A 15,371-nucleotide genomic window follows, 5' to 3' on the forward strand; every position below is an offset into this window, starting at 1 on the left:
TACTTTACTATGGGAAGCAGTGTTGCTGGGATTAGAACCGTTGCCCATACGGGATCCTGGCACATGTAAGGTGAGGACTCTAGCTGCTAATAGAATATTTGTTTACATGGAATACAGTTCTCTTTTTCCACTATCCTAGTTGGTTTTTACCACATGACTTATTCTTCCATTCCAAAATAGCCATTCTCTCCCGATGTTGTTGCACATGGTGTGTGATCGGAACAATGCTGTAATCAAGGCTCTGACCCGCGTACGGCGTGCTTTCATTTTTATAGGAAAAGTGATTGCATTGGAACTTTTTAATATGTTATGCTCAAACTGTTTGTTCCACATGAAGTTCTTAATTTTATATGAAAGTAAAAATGTCTGATTATTTCATATCCTGAGGCCTGGAAGTCATTTTATGCATTTGTCAAACATTAGCTGGGACTAGTTAGCACTAATGATTAAAACCATATGTTTCAGGGATGTCTGATGCAAGAGAACAGTTTATATTATGATTCAGTTGAGGGATTTTGAAGACTTTATATAAATAGTTATTTACTGTGTCATCCTCAGAAAACGATGGAATGTTATTCCTCAGTCCCACCAAATTAAAGCTGAATATAGTTTAAACAGTGTTTGCCTGGGCTAAGGCCTAGGGTTTCCATCTCCTCATCCAGATCAGTTAGGTAGATGTGTTGTAACCAGGAGCCTGTTTAACTGCAGAGACCATCCCGTGCTCCTCGCTGTGCGTGAAGGGCGGGCAGCGGAGTACTTTCTGCCGAGCACTTGTCATTGGAAAAGCTTCTATGAAGAATCCTCTCTTAAAACTCTTCAGTGTATTTCTGCCTGCCACAGAGGCTCTCCCCACCACCAGCACCTCCGCCCCAGAACACTGAGTGATTGAAAGGCAGTTGTAGAGGTAGAGCAGGGTAGCCTTCAACCATGGAGTCAGAGCAGGAGCTGTGGGAAATCATTATGAGGCGTGCCAGAAAGCTGATAGCAGAAATACCAGTGAAATCTGCTTTCTGTTCTTAATCAGTTGAATTGTTTTATTCCATGTATCAGGTAAGCCTTATGTTTATAAAAATATCCCTTAAATGAAAGCACATAGTCCCAGCAATCCATCATTGGGTAGAAATACTGTTATATAGCCATACAGTACAATTATCACCAACTTTGAGAAGACAAAAAGGCCCGATCCACTCTGTTACGGGTCAGCACTGAGTACAGTAATCTGAGTAACAGAGCAGAGTCAGGGACCATTGTTATGCCATAGCAGCACCTGTGTTGCCGGCATCCCCTGTGGTTTGTGGTTCATGTCCTGGCTGCTCCACTTCCAACCCAGCTCCCTGCTAGTGGCCTGGGAAAGCAGCAGAGGATGGACCGACCGGCTGGGCCCATGCACCCTCGTGGGAGGTCCTCTGTATATGTCTGCTTTTCCAGTACGTAGCTCTTTAAGGGGGAGTGGGTGGGGGAGGCAAGTGCAGAGGCCTTGTACTGTGTGACCCTGGGGAGTGTCCAGAATAGGCAGATCCATGATAAAAAGAAAGCAGCTTAGTAGTTGCCAGAGTGAGAAGAGAGGACTCGCTGGGACTGCTTAATGCAAACAGGGTTTCTTTTTGAAAATATTATCTGAAGCATTTTTTTATATATAGCGTTTTTGAAAATGTTACCTACACAGCTCTGAATAAAGCTCACTGGATGGGACACTTACTGACAAGGATGGATTTTATGGCATCCAGTGCAGCTTCTTCTGGAATGGTGATGTGGACCTGAGTATTCAAAAGGGTAGTGACATGCTAAATTGCACATCAGTGTGATTAAAATGATTAATGCTGTGTTTAGATGCTGTACTTATTTTATGGCTGTCTGAAGAGATTGGGGGAAAGGCACCGAACAGATAGATTTGATCTTCTCCCTGAGCCAGGTGAAAAGATTTATAACAATCTATTAGGTTCATGTGCTTATTTCTGGTTTTATTGAGCTTCCAGTAGTTTGGAGTGGAACATGGCCTTACGGCTGTGTGCTTCATGGTTTGGTTTCAGTCCTGTCCTTGTCCACGGGAGAGACTCGGTGCCATGTAGGTTTCTATCTTTGCTGCCCCAGGTAACTCTTCTTCGGATGCCGTTAAGACTGGGCCAGTAGCTGCGCATGCTCCGCTGTTGCGGCCTGTTCGTTCATTGTGTTGGCTCCTTCACATCAGAGAGCGGCACCATCAATTTTCACAAGGTTGCAGCCAAGACTCTTGTTCCATGAACCCTTGGCACCCAGATTGACAGGGCAGCTGTTGCCCTGAGGTGTTCACTGTCTGACGGGTGTGGGAGTCCACTCCTGATCCCAGAGCTAGAAGGAACCTGAGCTTGACAAGCTCGCCACCTCCTCATTTCTCAGCCGTAACGTAGTAGCAGGAAAGTTGGGAGTGGCTGACGACACAGCCCGCTCCTAAGTGGAAGCGGGGTCTCCTATGAAATACTGGTTTTTCTGTCAAAGGCTATTCATCTGTTCTGTTCATTTTCTGAACCCTAAATGAGTTGCTGCAGGAGCATGGTGCGTGGTGTGGCTCTCTGTGAGGCCTGCTCTGAGCCTCTGTGCTCAGGAAACCTACCCCCTGCACCCCGGATCCTGCCCTGGTCCCCCGTGCCCGCTGTAGAGGCAGAATTAGGAAGCAGCTGGGATTCTGGTTCTGTGTAGGCATTGCCAGTCTGGATTGGTGCAATAACTCACTTTCTTGGTTCTTACAAAGTGATCTGCTGGAGAAAGGCAGTCTGCAAGCTGAGTTCTGTCTGAGCCTTCCAGGCGGGGGTGCGGGGCCCAGCACCGAGCCGCAGCCATGTTACCCCAGCTAGGCAGTCCTGTCGGAGTCCAGTCCCCCAGTAGTGCAGACGGCACAGCTCGGATGTGCCCCCAGCTCTGCCCGTTTCGGTGGGCAGGGGCAGTTCCCCGTCCTGCCTGCCCCCTTCCCAGCTGACACTGCCTGCCTGACTCGCCCTCCCCAGGGGTCCATGTGTGTCCTGTGCTCTTGGCTCCTCTGAATGAGCCCCTGCCCTGCCACTCTGACTCCTGGGCCTGCCCCTGCACTTGACCCGCAGCCTTGAATCACAGCCTTTCTGCTGACGTTTAATTCCTCATCCACACCTTTCCCAGCGAGCCACCACCTAGCAGTGGTCAGAGCAACACTCCTAGATTTCAATCTTACCCACTCACTAGGCTAATGGTTCTGGACAAGTGTCAGACAATTTTACTACTCCTTACTGGGAAATCATTAATATAAATTCTTTTACATTGCCTGGCGATAAATCTGCTCAAGTGCTTAGAGTAAAACCAGAAACTTACCTGAATACTGTAAGTATTTAAACTGAATTTAATCTTGACTTCTAACTTATATATACTTTTATTGAGCGTTTTTTAAAAATCCAGGTATTTCAGTATGAGTCATTGTATAGCAATGTAATATGGTTAAATGCTTGGGTTCTAGAGCATTAGTGACTGGGTTCACATTGTGGATCCTGGATTAGTCGTATGTGTAACTTCTCTGAGCTTTTCCTTTTCCCTGTGTAAAATATCCCTTGTGCTGTGCACCTGGGGACTCCAGAGGAGAGGCTCAAATGGACGAGAGCGTGCCGGCCTGCCCCAGGCCCAGGAGACGGGGCTGTCACAAATGCCTTCACTCGGATTCTCCCCTTCCTTGAAGCCTGCTTGTGTTTTCAAGCGTACGTTCCCTTACTTGCTTCCCTGAAGTAGCAGGCCTGGTTATTTTGAAATGTGTGCGCAAGCCCTCGTGTCTGATGATGGGATGCTGTGGAATTTGTGTTCATCTTGGCTACTGCTTTTGGCTTTGAATTCTTCCAATGAGCTTTGCTCCCCTAGGAGGGAGATAACTGTACAGTCAAGTACAGGCAACAATCAAGTTCAGGCTTGATTGAGGGCTTTCCGTGACTAACTGGACCTTCTGCTGAGAGGAGGGACACAAAAGCCGTGGGGCTGGGAATGTTGGAGCTAAAGGTCAGTGTAATAATCTACATTCTTACTGTTTCTAAAGAACTTGCACATCTCTTACAGTGTCATCTTACAGGTGAGAAAGGGAAGTAAGAGGCGGTGCAGGCTGTGGGAGGCAGAGCTCGTTACTTAGCAAACTCTGGACCGAAACCCAGGGTCCTTCTCAAGTCCTGTTCTGAGACGAAGTGTGCCGCACAGCTGCAAAGGGGAGCGTCCCGTGTGTAGCAGGTGGTACTAACCCTTTAGAATTAGGGAACCGCAGAGCTGGTCAGTGCTGTCCTTCATAAGCAGGCTCCCATCCTTTAAATCTGCTACCTGAAATGAGGTCTCCGTGCAGACAGGCGTGTGTGGAACCCAGCCTCGTTGTCCCGCCTGGGAGCCTCCGGCAGCACCCCTCAGACTCCCAAGGGAGGGAGCCCTGCCCGTGGCCCTGGGCTGTTAGGAAAAGAGCCCGCCGGTTTGCCTTTGTGGGCTCACGTTCATCCTGCTTTCTCAGTTAAATCTGTTAGAACGTGATGTATAGGATGTTAAAAGGTACAAAAGCAACCTCAACACTGAGCAGCAAAGGTACTAACAGGAACTTGGTAAATGTTCATGTGTCATTCCAGTGCTGCAGGACTTGCTAGAGACCAAAGTGAGTGTGTTGTTCTGCAGCTTGCACCTTGAGGCCCACTGTTGCTGTGTTAACATTAAGGTTAACGTCCCCAGTGTTTTAGATGTAGGCAGGTTTTACCTAGAGCGGGACCCACCCTTGCACAGGTTGAGGCAGAAGTGAAAATGTGCTCACAGCTTCCGCTTCGATACAAACACTGGGCACGGACGGAGCCAGGACTCAGGGGGAGGCTGCGGGCCCATGGAGCCAGGACTTGGGGGGAGGCTGCGGGCCCATGGAGACTTGTTGAGTAAAGACAGAGACAGTGCAAACGTTGAAGGTCGCGAGATGGTTGCAGCTTTGAAATAACAGCTCTGTTCCCACCGTCTGCTGCTGGAACCCCCACGCGGCCTCCTCTCCACATGCAGGGCTGCTGTGCACATGCCCATCGGGCCGCACTGAGGGTCCTGGCTTAGCTGCAGGTGCCGTCTGTGGCTGGCTGGCAACCCAGATGATAGGTCATCTTTGCATCTTCCTCAGAGTTGCCCCTGCTCTGCCCCCAAGGCATTTGATTTTCCTGCCTCCACTGCAGCAAGTGTCAGCGTGCCATGGTAGACCCATACTCCTGTCCAGCATCAGGGAAGGAAAGGGCCTTCCTGGCAGTGGACAGGCCACCAGCTGATTTAATTCTTGCCAAGTGCAAGTGCCTTAAAAAAAAAGCGAATCATCTCCTGTCCTCTCGCCTTGCCCCTGAAAAAAATCTACTCCTAATTATTTCCATTTGACAAATGAATTATTTTTTTCTGTCCAGGCAGCATAATTCGTTGTATGAGGCGCCTGGAAGAATTGCTCCGACAGATGTGTCAAGCAGCAAAAGCCATTGGAAACACTGAGCTGGAAAATAAGTTTGCAGAAGGTCAGTATGCAGTTCATAGACTTTATCTACAAATGATGGCAAGCCGTGTGTGACATGAGTTCTAAATCATAACCTAGGGGGATACGCCCACTGGGTCACCAGGCAGGGCCACCAACCATATTTCTCTAGAATTCTAATGTTTGTGGGATGAAATTTTGTCATCCATGTTGTTTCAAAAAGCTGGTAGGAATGGGATTAAATAAGTGCAAAATGGGATTATTTAAGTGCAAAAAAGATTAGAATGCATGTATATGCAAGATCTTCAAAAAGTTAAGAAACGTGCATATTATGAAAACACTGGGATTTCAGACTTTGTTACACCAACATAGGCATCTTTCAGTTCCAGTTTTCCCCCCTCATGTTCCTGCTGGTGATGAGTCGATAAGAATTGCCAGCCGGGCTTGTGTGGAAGGCCCTCAGATCTGCCCTTTGTAGACCTGAGTGACAGGAAGCTGGTAGGGCTTTAGCAGAGGTAGGGACCGGAAAGAGAAATGATCCTGTTGGCACCAGCGCCGAGCACAGGTCACCCTGGCTGCTGCAGTGAAGGCAAGCCTGGAGTAGCAAGGGGGGCCAGATCCCTAAAGGATGGCCAGGCCGAGGTTTGGCATTGACACCTGATGTTGGCCAAGAAAGAGTATGGAAATTTAAGTATCTGAGAGGGGCAGCTGAGGCTCTGAGCTAGTCCATGATGGCGATTTTTGAACTAAACTGTTTTGTAAGAACTGGCTTATGTTTCTGCCTAGTTGAGATGCATCACTCACTCAGGATTTAAGCTTTGTCTCTTGAGAACTTTAAACAATTTTTATTTTCCTAGCCTTAGTCTAAAAATTTTATAAGGAAATGCAAAATATATTGTCTTTGGATATGCAAAATAATTTTTCATTATCTTAATTTCATGAACTTGCCAAAGCCCTCAGCCCCTGTGGGTTGAAAATCCATGCTAGCACCTGTTCCCAGCTTAGCTCTTCCCAGAATAGCCCCTAACTACACACACAGCAGCTATTGTAGAGTCACGTGAATAAGAGGTTTCTACGTGGGTTTGCTTGTTGAACACTTGTGGGTGTTTTTCACACAGAAAAGTATCCCGGGACTGTGGGGTGCTGGTGGGAAGCTGTGTGCTCTACGGTCTGAAAGGTTGAAACCTTTCTCTTCTTTTAGGAATCACCAAAATCAAGAGAGATATTGTGTTTGCTGCCAGCCTCTACTTATAGAGCGCCACCTGAAGGGATATGGGCTTGTAAATTATTTACCACCTGGCTGATTAATCAACTACAAATTTACAAGTATTTTGATTTTCCCATCTCAAGACACTTCTCAAACATTTTAATGTGTATTATGTTCAAATGAAGCATCATTCTAAGAAAGCATATTACATACACATTTGTACATAGCATTACTTTAATAAAAATGTACAGGTGGGGAGCTCTTAGTTAGAAGGCTTGAAATTTTCTTGGTGAACGCAGAGCTAGAAGATAACCATTGTGTTACATGTAACTATTTACACACAGGTCAGTGGGCCTCCCGGAGGTAGAGCAGCGGCGGCAGTCCCTCCTCGGCCTGTGCCCAGGATGGCCGCGAGCTCCGGCCTGGCCTTCCGGTGCAGTCACTTGCTGGGCAAGCAGCCGGCTCCGTCCGGGCCGCCGCCTCATGGCTGGTGGCTGTTCCGGTAGTGATTCCCCGCTGTGGGCGTCTCGTGCAGAGTCGTGTGCGAATCCTCCTCTTTCCGTTCTTTAAAAGGAGAGTTTTTCTTTTTGAAGAAATCCGACACATATACAGCCTGTGTGGAACAAGATAGAATAGGGCAAAATGTTGAATAGCCCAGTCTGCCTTGGTGTATGAAACGGGTTTAAAACCAGAGGAGGCAGTTTGCAAATTAGATATACAGACATCAGAATTTCTCCTGCACGAGAAGCATACAAAAAAATAGCAGCTCACTTATATTTTTAAAAGATCATTCCAAATACTTTTATGTCTTCTCCAGAAACTTCAGTTTTTTTCAGTTTGTACCAAAAAGAATTATTTATAGCCAGAGTTTTCTATAGTAAAAATACTAAGATTTTGCAGGTAATAGCCTGATTTTCAGTTCTCTGAGGTGACCTGCAGTGACATCAGGATTGTTCTCTGTGAAGACGTGCTGGGCCGCGTTCCCCATCTGTACTTACCACCAGTACCGCCACCAGAGCGCCTTGAACGAGGCCGGTCAGCACGTCGCTCCAGTGGTGTTTGTAGTCAGAAACACGAGAGAGGCCCACGTAAATGGACACAGCAACAAGACCAAACTGCAGTGTGGGGCGGAGGAGTCTTGCCCAGTCTCCCTTCATCCTGGCTTGAAGATAGAGCTAGCGGGAGATACAAATGAAACAATCTTTTTTAGCATACCACCTGGGAGCTAGTTAAAGCAGCACCACAACGTGTAGAAAGCTGCTATTTAAACTAATTATCTAGGGCCTGGCCTGATGGCGCAGTGGTTAAAGCCCTCGCCTTGCAGGCCCAGGATCCCATATGGTTGCCGGTTCTAATCCCGGCCCTGCTTCCCATCCAGCGCTCTCTACCTGTGGCCTGGGAAAGCAGCCGAGGATGGCCCAAAGCCTTGGGACCCTGCACCCATAGCGGGAGACCCGGAGATGGAAGATATTCCTGTCTCTGTATATCCACCTTTCAATAAAAAAAAATTCCCTAAGCATGGTGGCACCATAAGTTAAGCCACCAGCTGGGGTGCCCACAGGGGCTTCTCATTCAGCTTCCTGCTGAAGCCCCTGGGAGCCAGGATCTCCCGATGGAGATCGGGGCTCCTGGTCTAGCCTTCACTGCGGGCATCTGTGGACTGAATCAGTGGATCAGTCAGTCACCCTGCCCTTTGGAAAAGGTTGTCCAACTCTTACGAGCCAGCATTCTTTTTGTGCACTAATCAGACTCAAGATTATCCTCTAAGTGCATCTGTACCTTAAGATTTTAAGTAGAAAGAACTCTTCAAAAATCTCTTTCAAGTAGATCATTGATCCAGCAGCCCAAACTGCATCTAGCCCTCCTGTCTGTGTGGCTGGGACCGAGGTACTTAAAGCCAGCACCTGCCTCTTCCCAGGCTGCATTAGCTGGAGGGTGGCCCACAGGCACAGTAGCCACGACCCCAACTGCACTCCCATGTAGGTTCTAAGTCCTAAGTTCTATTTAATAAAAATACAATTTTTAACATCCATTTAAGAACTTCACAACTTTGACTCAGACTTAATTTCAGTGCAGTCCTCAATGATATTACCTAATTAAAATAGATAAGCAAATCCATGCCATGGTCTTTGGACACTGTTTTGGGAGTTCAGCAGCTGGCAAAAACCCCAGGACTGTCTAATTTTGTCAAGCTTTTAAAAATAAACATCTTTTAAAAGCATGCACCACCTGAGCTTAACTGAGTGACTCAGCAGCTTCAAAAGCAAGCTCATAGAAAATGGAATAATAAAGATGCAAAAGATGTTACATGTGTATTATATGCATTTTCCATAAAGCTTGTGAAGGCCCCTCCTCCTGCAGTAACTGCCATGGACTCAAGTCACGATCAGGCCCCACACACAGCCTCTACCCACGGAGGACGAACTACGTCATGGGAGCCGAGTTCCACAGCCACTAGTGCCTGAAACCCTGGGCTTGGATTTCTCGCTTTCCGTGGCCCTTGCTGCGTCTGAGCACGTTCAGCAAAGCACACAGCTATGAGGAAGTGCCACTTCCCCAGTCAGTCTCGGTTCTGCAATGCAGTCTTTGAAGTGCCACCCTCTGCAGGCACTAGGAATTTAGCTACCACTCATCCTGTGTCTCCTTTTCGCTTTGGGGATTTATAACTTTTCCTTCTGTCCTTTGAGGGGCTCTGGAGAGAAGAAATAACCTGAAGTACGAGCATCTGAGTGAGGATGAGCACAGGAAGTGGCAGGGCAGTGTGCTTGGATTCGAGCTCTCCTTCCCCTGAGGCAGCAGCAGGTGGCTTCAGCACTTGGGTCCCTGCCACCACATCCCCATTTGTGACTCACAGATCACACTAAATCCATTACAGCGTATTTGATCAGAATGATCCAAGTTCCACATCCATTACTGGATGCCTTGCTACCCACTGGCAGGCTCGGGGTCAAGTCCACATCCCCTGCTGAGACGAACTGCCTGCCTGCTCACCCAGACACAGCTGAAAGGGCGGTCCTTCCTGGGATGGCTGGGAGGCACCGGCCACCAGTCAGTGGGGCTGCGTTCTCCCTAGAATCTGAAGCAAGGCATTCCCACAAAAGGGCATCCAGTGGGTACATGATATGTTAAAAGCTACTCTTAAGCAAGCATGGAAAAGAATGGGACAGGGTGACAGCCACACTGAAAACCTAAGTGGCCCAAGAGGGCAGGAGAAGCAGCTGCAGTTGATGGAGGTGTACAATTTCAGCCACACATGTCCTCATTCCCCCCTCGCACCTCAGCTTCCTTCCTGGAGTCTCAACGCTGCAGTCTGGCCAAGCTGAGGGCCTCGTGTCCTGAAGGGGGGCTGCTTGACGAGCACGCCCTCTGGAGCCCTCCGCAGCCCAGCAGTCCCCTTTCATGTGAAGGAAGCATGCTAACACGGAAGGAAGGGGCCCAACAGGCCAGGCTCCAGGAAGCCCTGGGCCGACCAGCCAGGGAACAGGGTGCAGCACACAGGGTGGCAGGGAGGACAGCTCTCCGGGAGGAAGCTCTCAGAAGGCCAGAGTCGTGCAGGTAGGGAAGGGCTGGCCCAGGGAATTAGGCTGAGGGCACCTGCACTGAAGGGGGTGCAGAAACACTGCCAGGGCAGCCCAGATGGGGAGTGGGGCTGGGGAGATTCCTCGGCTGCTGAGGCAGAGGGATGGCCATGCCACTCAGCACCCCTGCCCATACACCTGACACTCAGGAGCTACAGGCACGTTGATCCTGGGACACTGAGCCTGCCACCAGCACCAGCTCTGTGGCAACACAGAACAAGCTCAGAGCTACTCAAAAGCGATTGTGTTTCCAGGAGACCAGCTTTGCAAAGGAAGAGTTGGAGAAAACGGTGCCATGAGGGTGCTTCATGAAGCTCATGGGGAAAAGAAAGTGAAAGATGAGTAGATTTGGGTGCCAACTCAAATCCAAGCATTCCTTTTCATAATACGCATCTTCCATGAACTTTAAGAAGACTAATGTGGAGTCTTCACAGTCTTCAGAATCCTCCTGCCACCTGTGGTGGGCACTGGACATGCCACACAGGAGGCAGCCTCAGGAGCTGCCCCTCGCCTGCAGCAGGCGAGTGCTGACCCTTTCAGACAGCGAAGGGAAGAGCTCTCACAGCAAGACAAACCGCACTGCTGACAGCCTGATTCTTGGAGACCCGTCCAGGCAGAACTGGCCATGGTCTCCCAGCATCTCCAGGAATGTGCCACCACTCCAGACAGCACTGCCCACCCTCAGAGAGGAGAGGCAGCCTCCTGAGCTGCTCTTGCAGGCAGAGCCTCTCCCTCCACGGAGGGTGCCCAGTAAAACTGCCACTCAATAGGGCAGGGTAGATACTGTGCAATAACTTCAAATAAAAATGGAAGTTTGGCTACATGTCCCGAGACTCGATGCAGGAACAGGAGGGCTTGCTCGGGACGGGCACACGCACTCAGGCTGGAGGGGGCCGAGGCCTGCCTTCCCCTGCGCGCAGCACGTGTGTCAGGCCCACTCTGTGGGGTCCACTTGAGTCAAGACTGCTGGAAGTTTCACCAAGTGCACAGCAACCTAGCAACTCAGCTGTGATGCTGCAGGGGAGTGCTGTCGACTGCGTGTGTCCCGCAAAATTCCGACATCGGAACCCCGATCTCAAATGATGACATCACCTGGACGCTGATTAGCTCATTCCAGCCAAGTCCTCGTGAGAGAGATTAGTGCCCAGGTAAGAGCTCGCCTCCCCTGGTGAGGACAGCAGGAAGGGACAGTCTTCTGGCACACAGACCTTCCCCAGAACCTGACCAGACAGCCCCACAACCTCAGCCAGCCAACCCCCAGAACTATAAGGAGCAGGTTTCTGGGTTTTTTTTTTTTTTTTTTTTTTTTGTCAGCCACTGTGGGCTGTAGCAGCACTCACCATGACCATTTTTGGCAGAAATTTCTGAAATAGTATTTAGCTTCCATTAAAGTACTGAATTACAGGGCCAGGCTCGGTAGCCTAGCAGCTAAAGTCTTCACCTTGCTTGCACCAGGATCCTATACGGATACAGTTTTGTGTCCCAGTGGCTCCACTTCCCATCCAGCTCCCTGCTTGTGGCCTGGGAAAGCAGTCGAGGACGGCCCAAAGCTTTGGGACCCTGCACCCACGTGGGAGACCCGGAAGAGGCTCCAGGTTCCTGGCTTTGGATTGGCTCAACTCCAGCTGTTGCCACCACTTGGGGAGTGAATTATCGGATGGAAGATCTTCCTCTCTGTATCTGGCTTTCCAATAAAATAATAAATCAATCTTACAAAAAAAAATAAAGTACCAAATCACAACGTAAATCCCTCCAATAAAACAGATCAATAGTTGAACAAGACACGGGGCTTATCCGGACTTGCCTCCTTCTTCACCGACGCTGGGAACGCCACCTACCTGCAAAACGCTGCTGTTGTCGCACGGTCTCTAATTACACATTCTTAAGAGGGTTTTGCTTTTTTACTTTCCATTTTAAACTAAAGTAAGAAGGCCAGTCTGCATATTTTTCAGACTTTAAAGATTATGTGACATACAAAAGATTAAATATTTACTATTGGAACTTTCACTGGAAACTTTGGCCAATCCTCTTATGGAAGCCACGCTGACAGTGTCACCTCCGTGGGATGACAGACCTGGCCAGGACAACACGAGAGCGTGGACTTGTTTCGCCATCTTTGGGATTCAGAGTTCCTAAACTGTGACCTTAATCCTACTGTGAAACAGGGCAGTGTCCACGCGGTCTGAGCTGGTCATTCACCGAGTGCTGGGGAGCCAGCGCAGTGCGAGTGTGGCCCTAGGTCAGTGAGGCGGCGTGCTCTGAGGAAAGGAGATGGTCTCACGTGTCGGCCGGCGGGAGCACTGTGCAAACACAGGGTGGCAGGGCCCAGGCCAGGGCATCTCGGACAGGGAGGAGGGCTAGCTGAAGGACAGATGACTTTCTTCACGGGCAGTTAGAGATTTCAGCCACCATGGGGACAAAGCCAAGGAAAATGTCAGGATGTTTCTTCTAACAAAAAGGCAGCCCATGCCATAGCTCTTCTGAATCTGGTACACAGCCAAGTTCAAGGAGCGTCTCCAAGCCCATGAACTAGCTCTGTACCTAGCAGCCCTGCCCTGTGCTTGGGGCACTGTGAGGGGTGCAGGGCTGGGCTGCCTGCCAGAGAGCGAGGAGGGGCTGGGTCTCTGAAGTGAACTTTCCAACGAGCCGTGAGTTTCTGGGTGTCAGGAGCTGTTGGCGGGCAGGCCGTCGTCCTCAGAGCCATCCACAGAGGTCTGGAACAACCAGGCCCTTCACCCCAATCTGGGCTGGACCCCTGATGCAGAGGGAGGGGAACAAGATGACTCAGCGCCTGAGGAATCCGGGGAGGGTTTGGAGGGAGGCTACGCACTGGCACAAATGTGGCAGCTGGAAAGCACAGACAGCTGGGTGTTCAAGGCTGGACTCACGGCCAGGGCCTGCACCCGCAGCAGGACAGCCCCAGCTCGCAGTCAGATGCAGTGCCTGCTGGCCCTGGCCCTGGGGCAAACCTACAGACCTGCACTGTAACCTTAAATGGCTCACACTGACCCAACAACTCCTCGATGACCGAGGTCATCTCCCCGCGGGGCATCCTTCCGGCACACGTGACAAGGTTCCTACAAGAGGCAGCTGCCCTAGGCCTCCACACAGGCCTCTCTGAGCACCAGGCCCCGCACAAGAGCCCTCCCTGCAAGTTTCTACTTGACCAGATGTGCAGATGTTACAGATGTTTGAGAAGGGACAAGGAAGGGGACAGCAGAAAAAGAGGAGATATATCTGAGAATTTTCTCTGGAAATTAAAACCAGTGGCTTGGTTCTGTGTCAGTCACGCATTTTCCCCCAGAGCGGCATCAGGGGGCGAGGACTCCGATTAGGCCACTGACCCACAAAGCAAAGCAAGCAGGAGTCCCCCGGAGCCCGGACAGCCCCCGGAACTCAGCAGCCCACTCCTGGGACCCCTGCTCCCTCACCCTCCCTCTCGGATTTCAGGAATGAGTGCATCCACATCGAAGCCTTGCAGGTTCCAAAACTGCGGGAGAAGCCGAAGCCTGCGCATCTGTAAGGGCTCGAAGCTGTGGGTCTGAGCTGTTAGTAAACCAGCCGTGTCTACATTCTTTTAACTTTCAGAATTTGATTTTTTTAAATTAAGAGGCAAGATTTGGATTAAACTGATTATTAAATCTCAAGTGAAATTAAGTCCCATCAGTATATCTGAAATGATGTATGCTTCATAGGATTTTAAGCTAAGCATTAAAAATTCATATAGCAGTTAAAAGTGATCAAAGGAACAAATGAGAAAGCACACATTTATATAGAACACAGCTCTATAAATGTCTTCTTGTAAAGGAAAGCAGCACAGACACAGCTGAGCTGGCTTCACCCCTTCCTTCCCGCCCATCACCCTGACGCTCATTATGTGCAGACAGAATTTACTAAACAATTGTCTAATTCAACACAGTAAGCATGGTTTTAAAAATCAACTAAAATTGGTTTTACAAGTCCCCCTGCAAGGGCCCTCAGCCCAGTCCTCTGCTACAGTTCCCCTCAAAAACTGCCTATAGGGCCTGACATGGTAGCCTAGTGGCCAAATTCTTGCCTTGCATGCACTGCGATCCCATAATGGGCTCTGGTCATGTCCCAGCTGCTCCATTTCCCATCCAGCTCCCTGCTTGTGGCCTGGGAAAGCAGTCGAGGACGGCCCAAAGCCTTGGGACCCTGCAACCATGTGGGAAACCTTGAGAAAGCTCCTGGCTTCAGATCAGCTCAACTCTGGCTGTTGGGACCACATGGGGAGTAAATCATCGGATGGAAGGTCTTTGTATATATCTGCCTTTCCAATAAACAGATCTTTCAAATTAAAAAGCAAACACGTGCCTGTGTGTAGTGGACTGCACACAGCGAGGCTGGGGATCTTTTCTGGCTGCTCATGGCCAGCCTGGTGAGAGTCAAATGCCAGGGTCCAGGCTGCACCCCAGCCCAGCAGTGGGGACGGGCCAGAGAGCTGCACGGTTTCAAGCCCCCCAAGCACCAGCTGCTCTCCCAGGAGTGAGAACCTGCATCCTCCCCCGCAAAGCAGCCTGGGAATGTTTGAAACTGAATCCAAAACAACCTGCTCCAATAGGAGCGCCTAACAGTTCAGCCGCAAAGCAGGCTGGGTGCCACCCTGCATGTGAGGGGCAACAGCAGCCACCTTGTCCCAGTCCCTCCCAGCAGCAAACTGCTGTGATCACACCGCTCTGTGTGTGTGCGTGTGGGCCAGGGACTATCCCAACATAGGGGCCGCATCCACCGTTAGCCCAGATGCACAGAGTGGCTGATGGGCTGCGTGGGCTGATCCTGGTTCCTGTGGCACTCAGTCCTGGCAGCCCACACAGCCCCACCGTGGACACGCAGGGCACTTACCGCCACGAACAGCATGCAGTACATGGAGAACGAAGAGTGGCCAGAGTAGAAGGACAGCCTGGAAGAGAAAGATGCCATCATTGTCCTCTGCCCACGGGCCCGCAGCTCCCTCCACCAGCCTGGGCACAGGACAGCGGGGCCAGGGCCCCTGTGGAGTTCAGGAAGGCCTGGGGTCCATCTCTGCATGTTCATTATCATGTCAGAAACTCTGAAGATGGGCAGGAAGTCAGAGCGGCCTGCCAAGCGTTTCTCCAGACGTTAGAGAGCTTCAACTTCA

General features: G+C 50.1%; 2 protein-coding genes across 5 annotated transcripts in view; one reads left to right on the forward strand and one right to left on the reverse strand.

Moving 5' to 3' along the window:
• The window catches only part of MTREX (Mtr4 exosome RNA helicase), a 79,294-nt gene extending 72,385 nt beyond the window's left edge, over positions 1-6,909 (forward strand). For all 3 annotated transcript variants that reach the window (XM_040977541.1, XM_040977540.1, XM_040977542.1), the window contains 2 exons: positions 5,385-5,489; positions 6,648-6,909. In XM_040977541.1, coding sequence (XP_040833475.1) covers positions 5,385-5,489; positions 6,648-6,700 — 158 coding nt within the window. In that variant the 3' untranslated portion in view covers positions 6,701-6,909. The remainder of the gene's footprint in view (positions 1-5,384; positions 5,490-6,647) is intronic.
• A 96-nt stretch (positions 6,910-7,005) lies between these two features.
• The window catches only part of PLPP1 (phospholipid phosphatase 1), a 75,771-nt gene continuing 67,405 nt past the window's right edge, over positions 7,006-15,371 (reverse strand). For both annotated transcript variants that reach the window (XM_040977543.1, XM_040977544.1), the window contains 3 exons: positions 15,095-15,152; positions 7,652-7,828; positions 7,006-7,266 (listed from right to left, as the gene is read on the reverse strand). In XM_040977543.1, the coding sequence (XP_040833477.1) occupies positions 7,135-7,266; positions 7,652-7,828; positions 15,095-15,152 (367 nt within the window). In that variant the 3' untranslated portion in view covers positions 7,006-7,134. The remainder of the gene's footprint in view (positions 7,267-7,651; positions 7,829-15,094; positions 15,153-15,371) is intronic.

Source organism: Ochotona curzoniae, unplaced genomic scaffold (genome assembly GCF_017591425.1).
Source record: "Ochotona curzoniae isolate NIBS_2020 unplaced genomic scaffold, NIBS_Ocur_1.0 contig_2754, whole genome shotgun sequence".
In the NCBI taxonomy this organism is placed as follows: Eukaryota; Metazoa; Chordata; class Mammalia; order Lagomorpha; family Ochotonidae; genus Ochotona; species Ochotona curzoniae.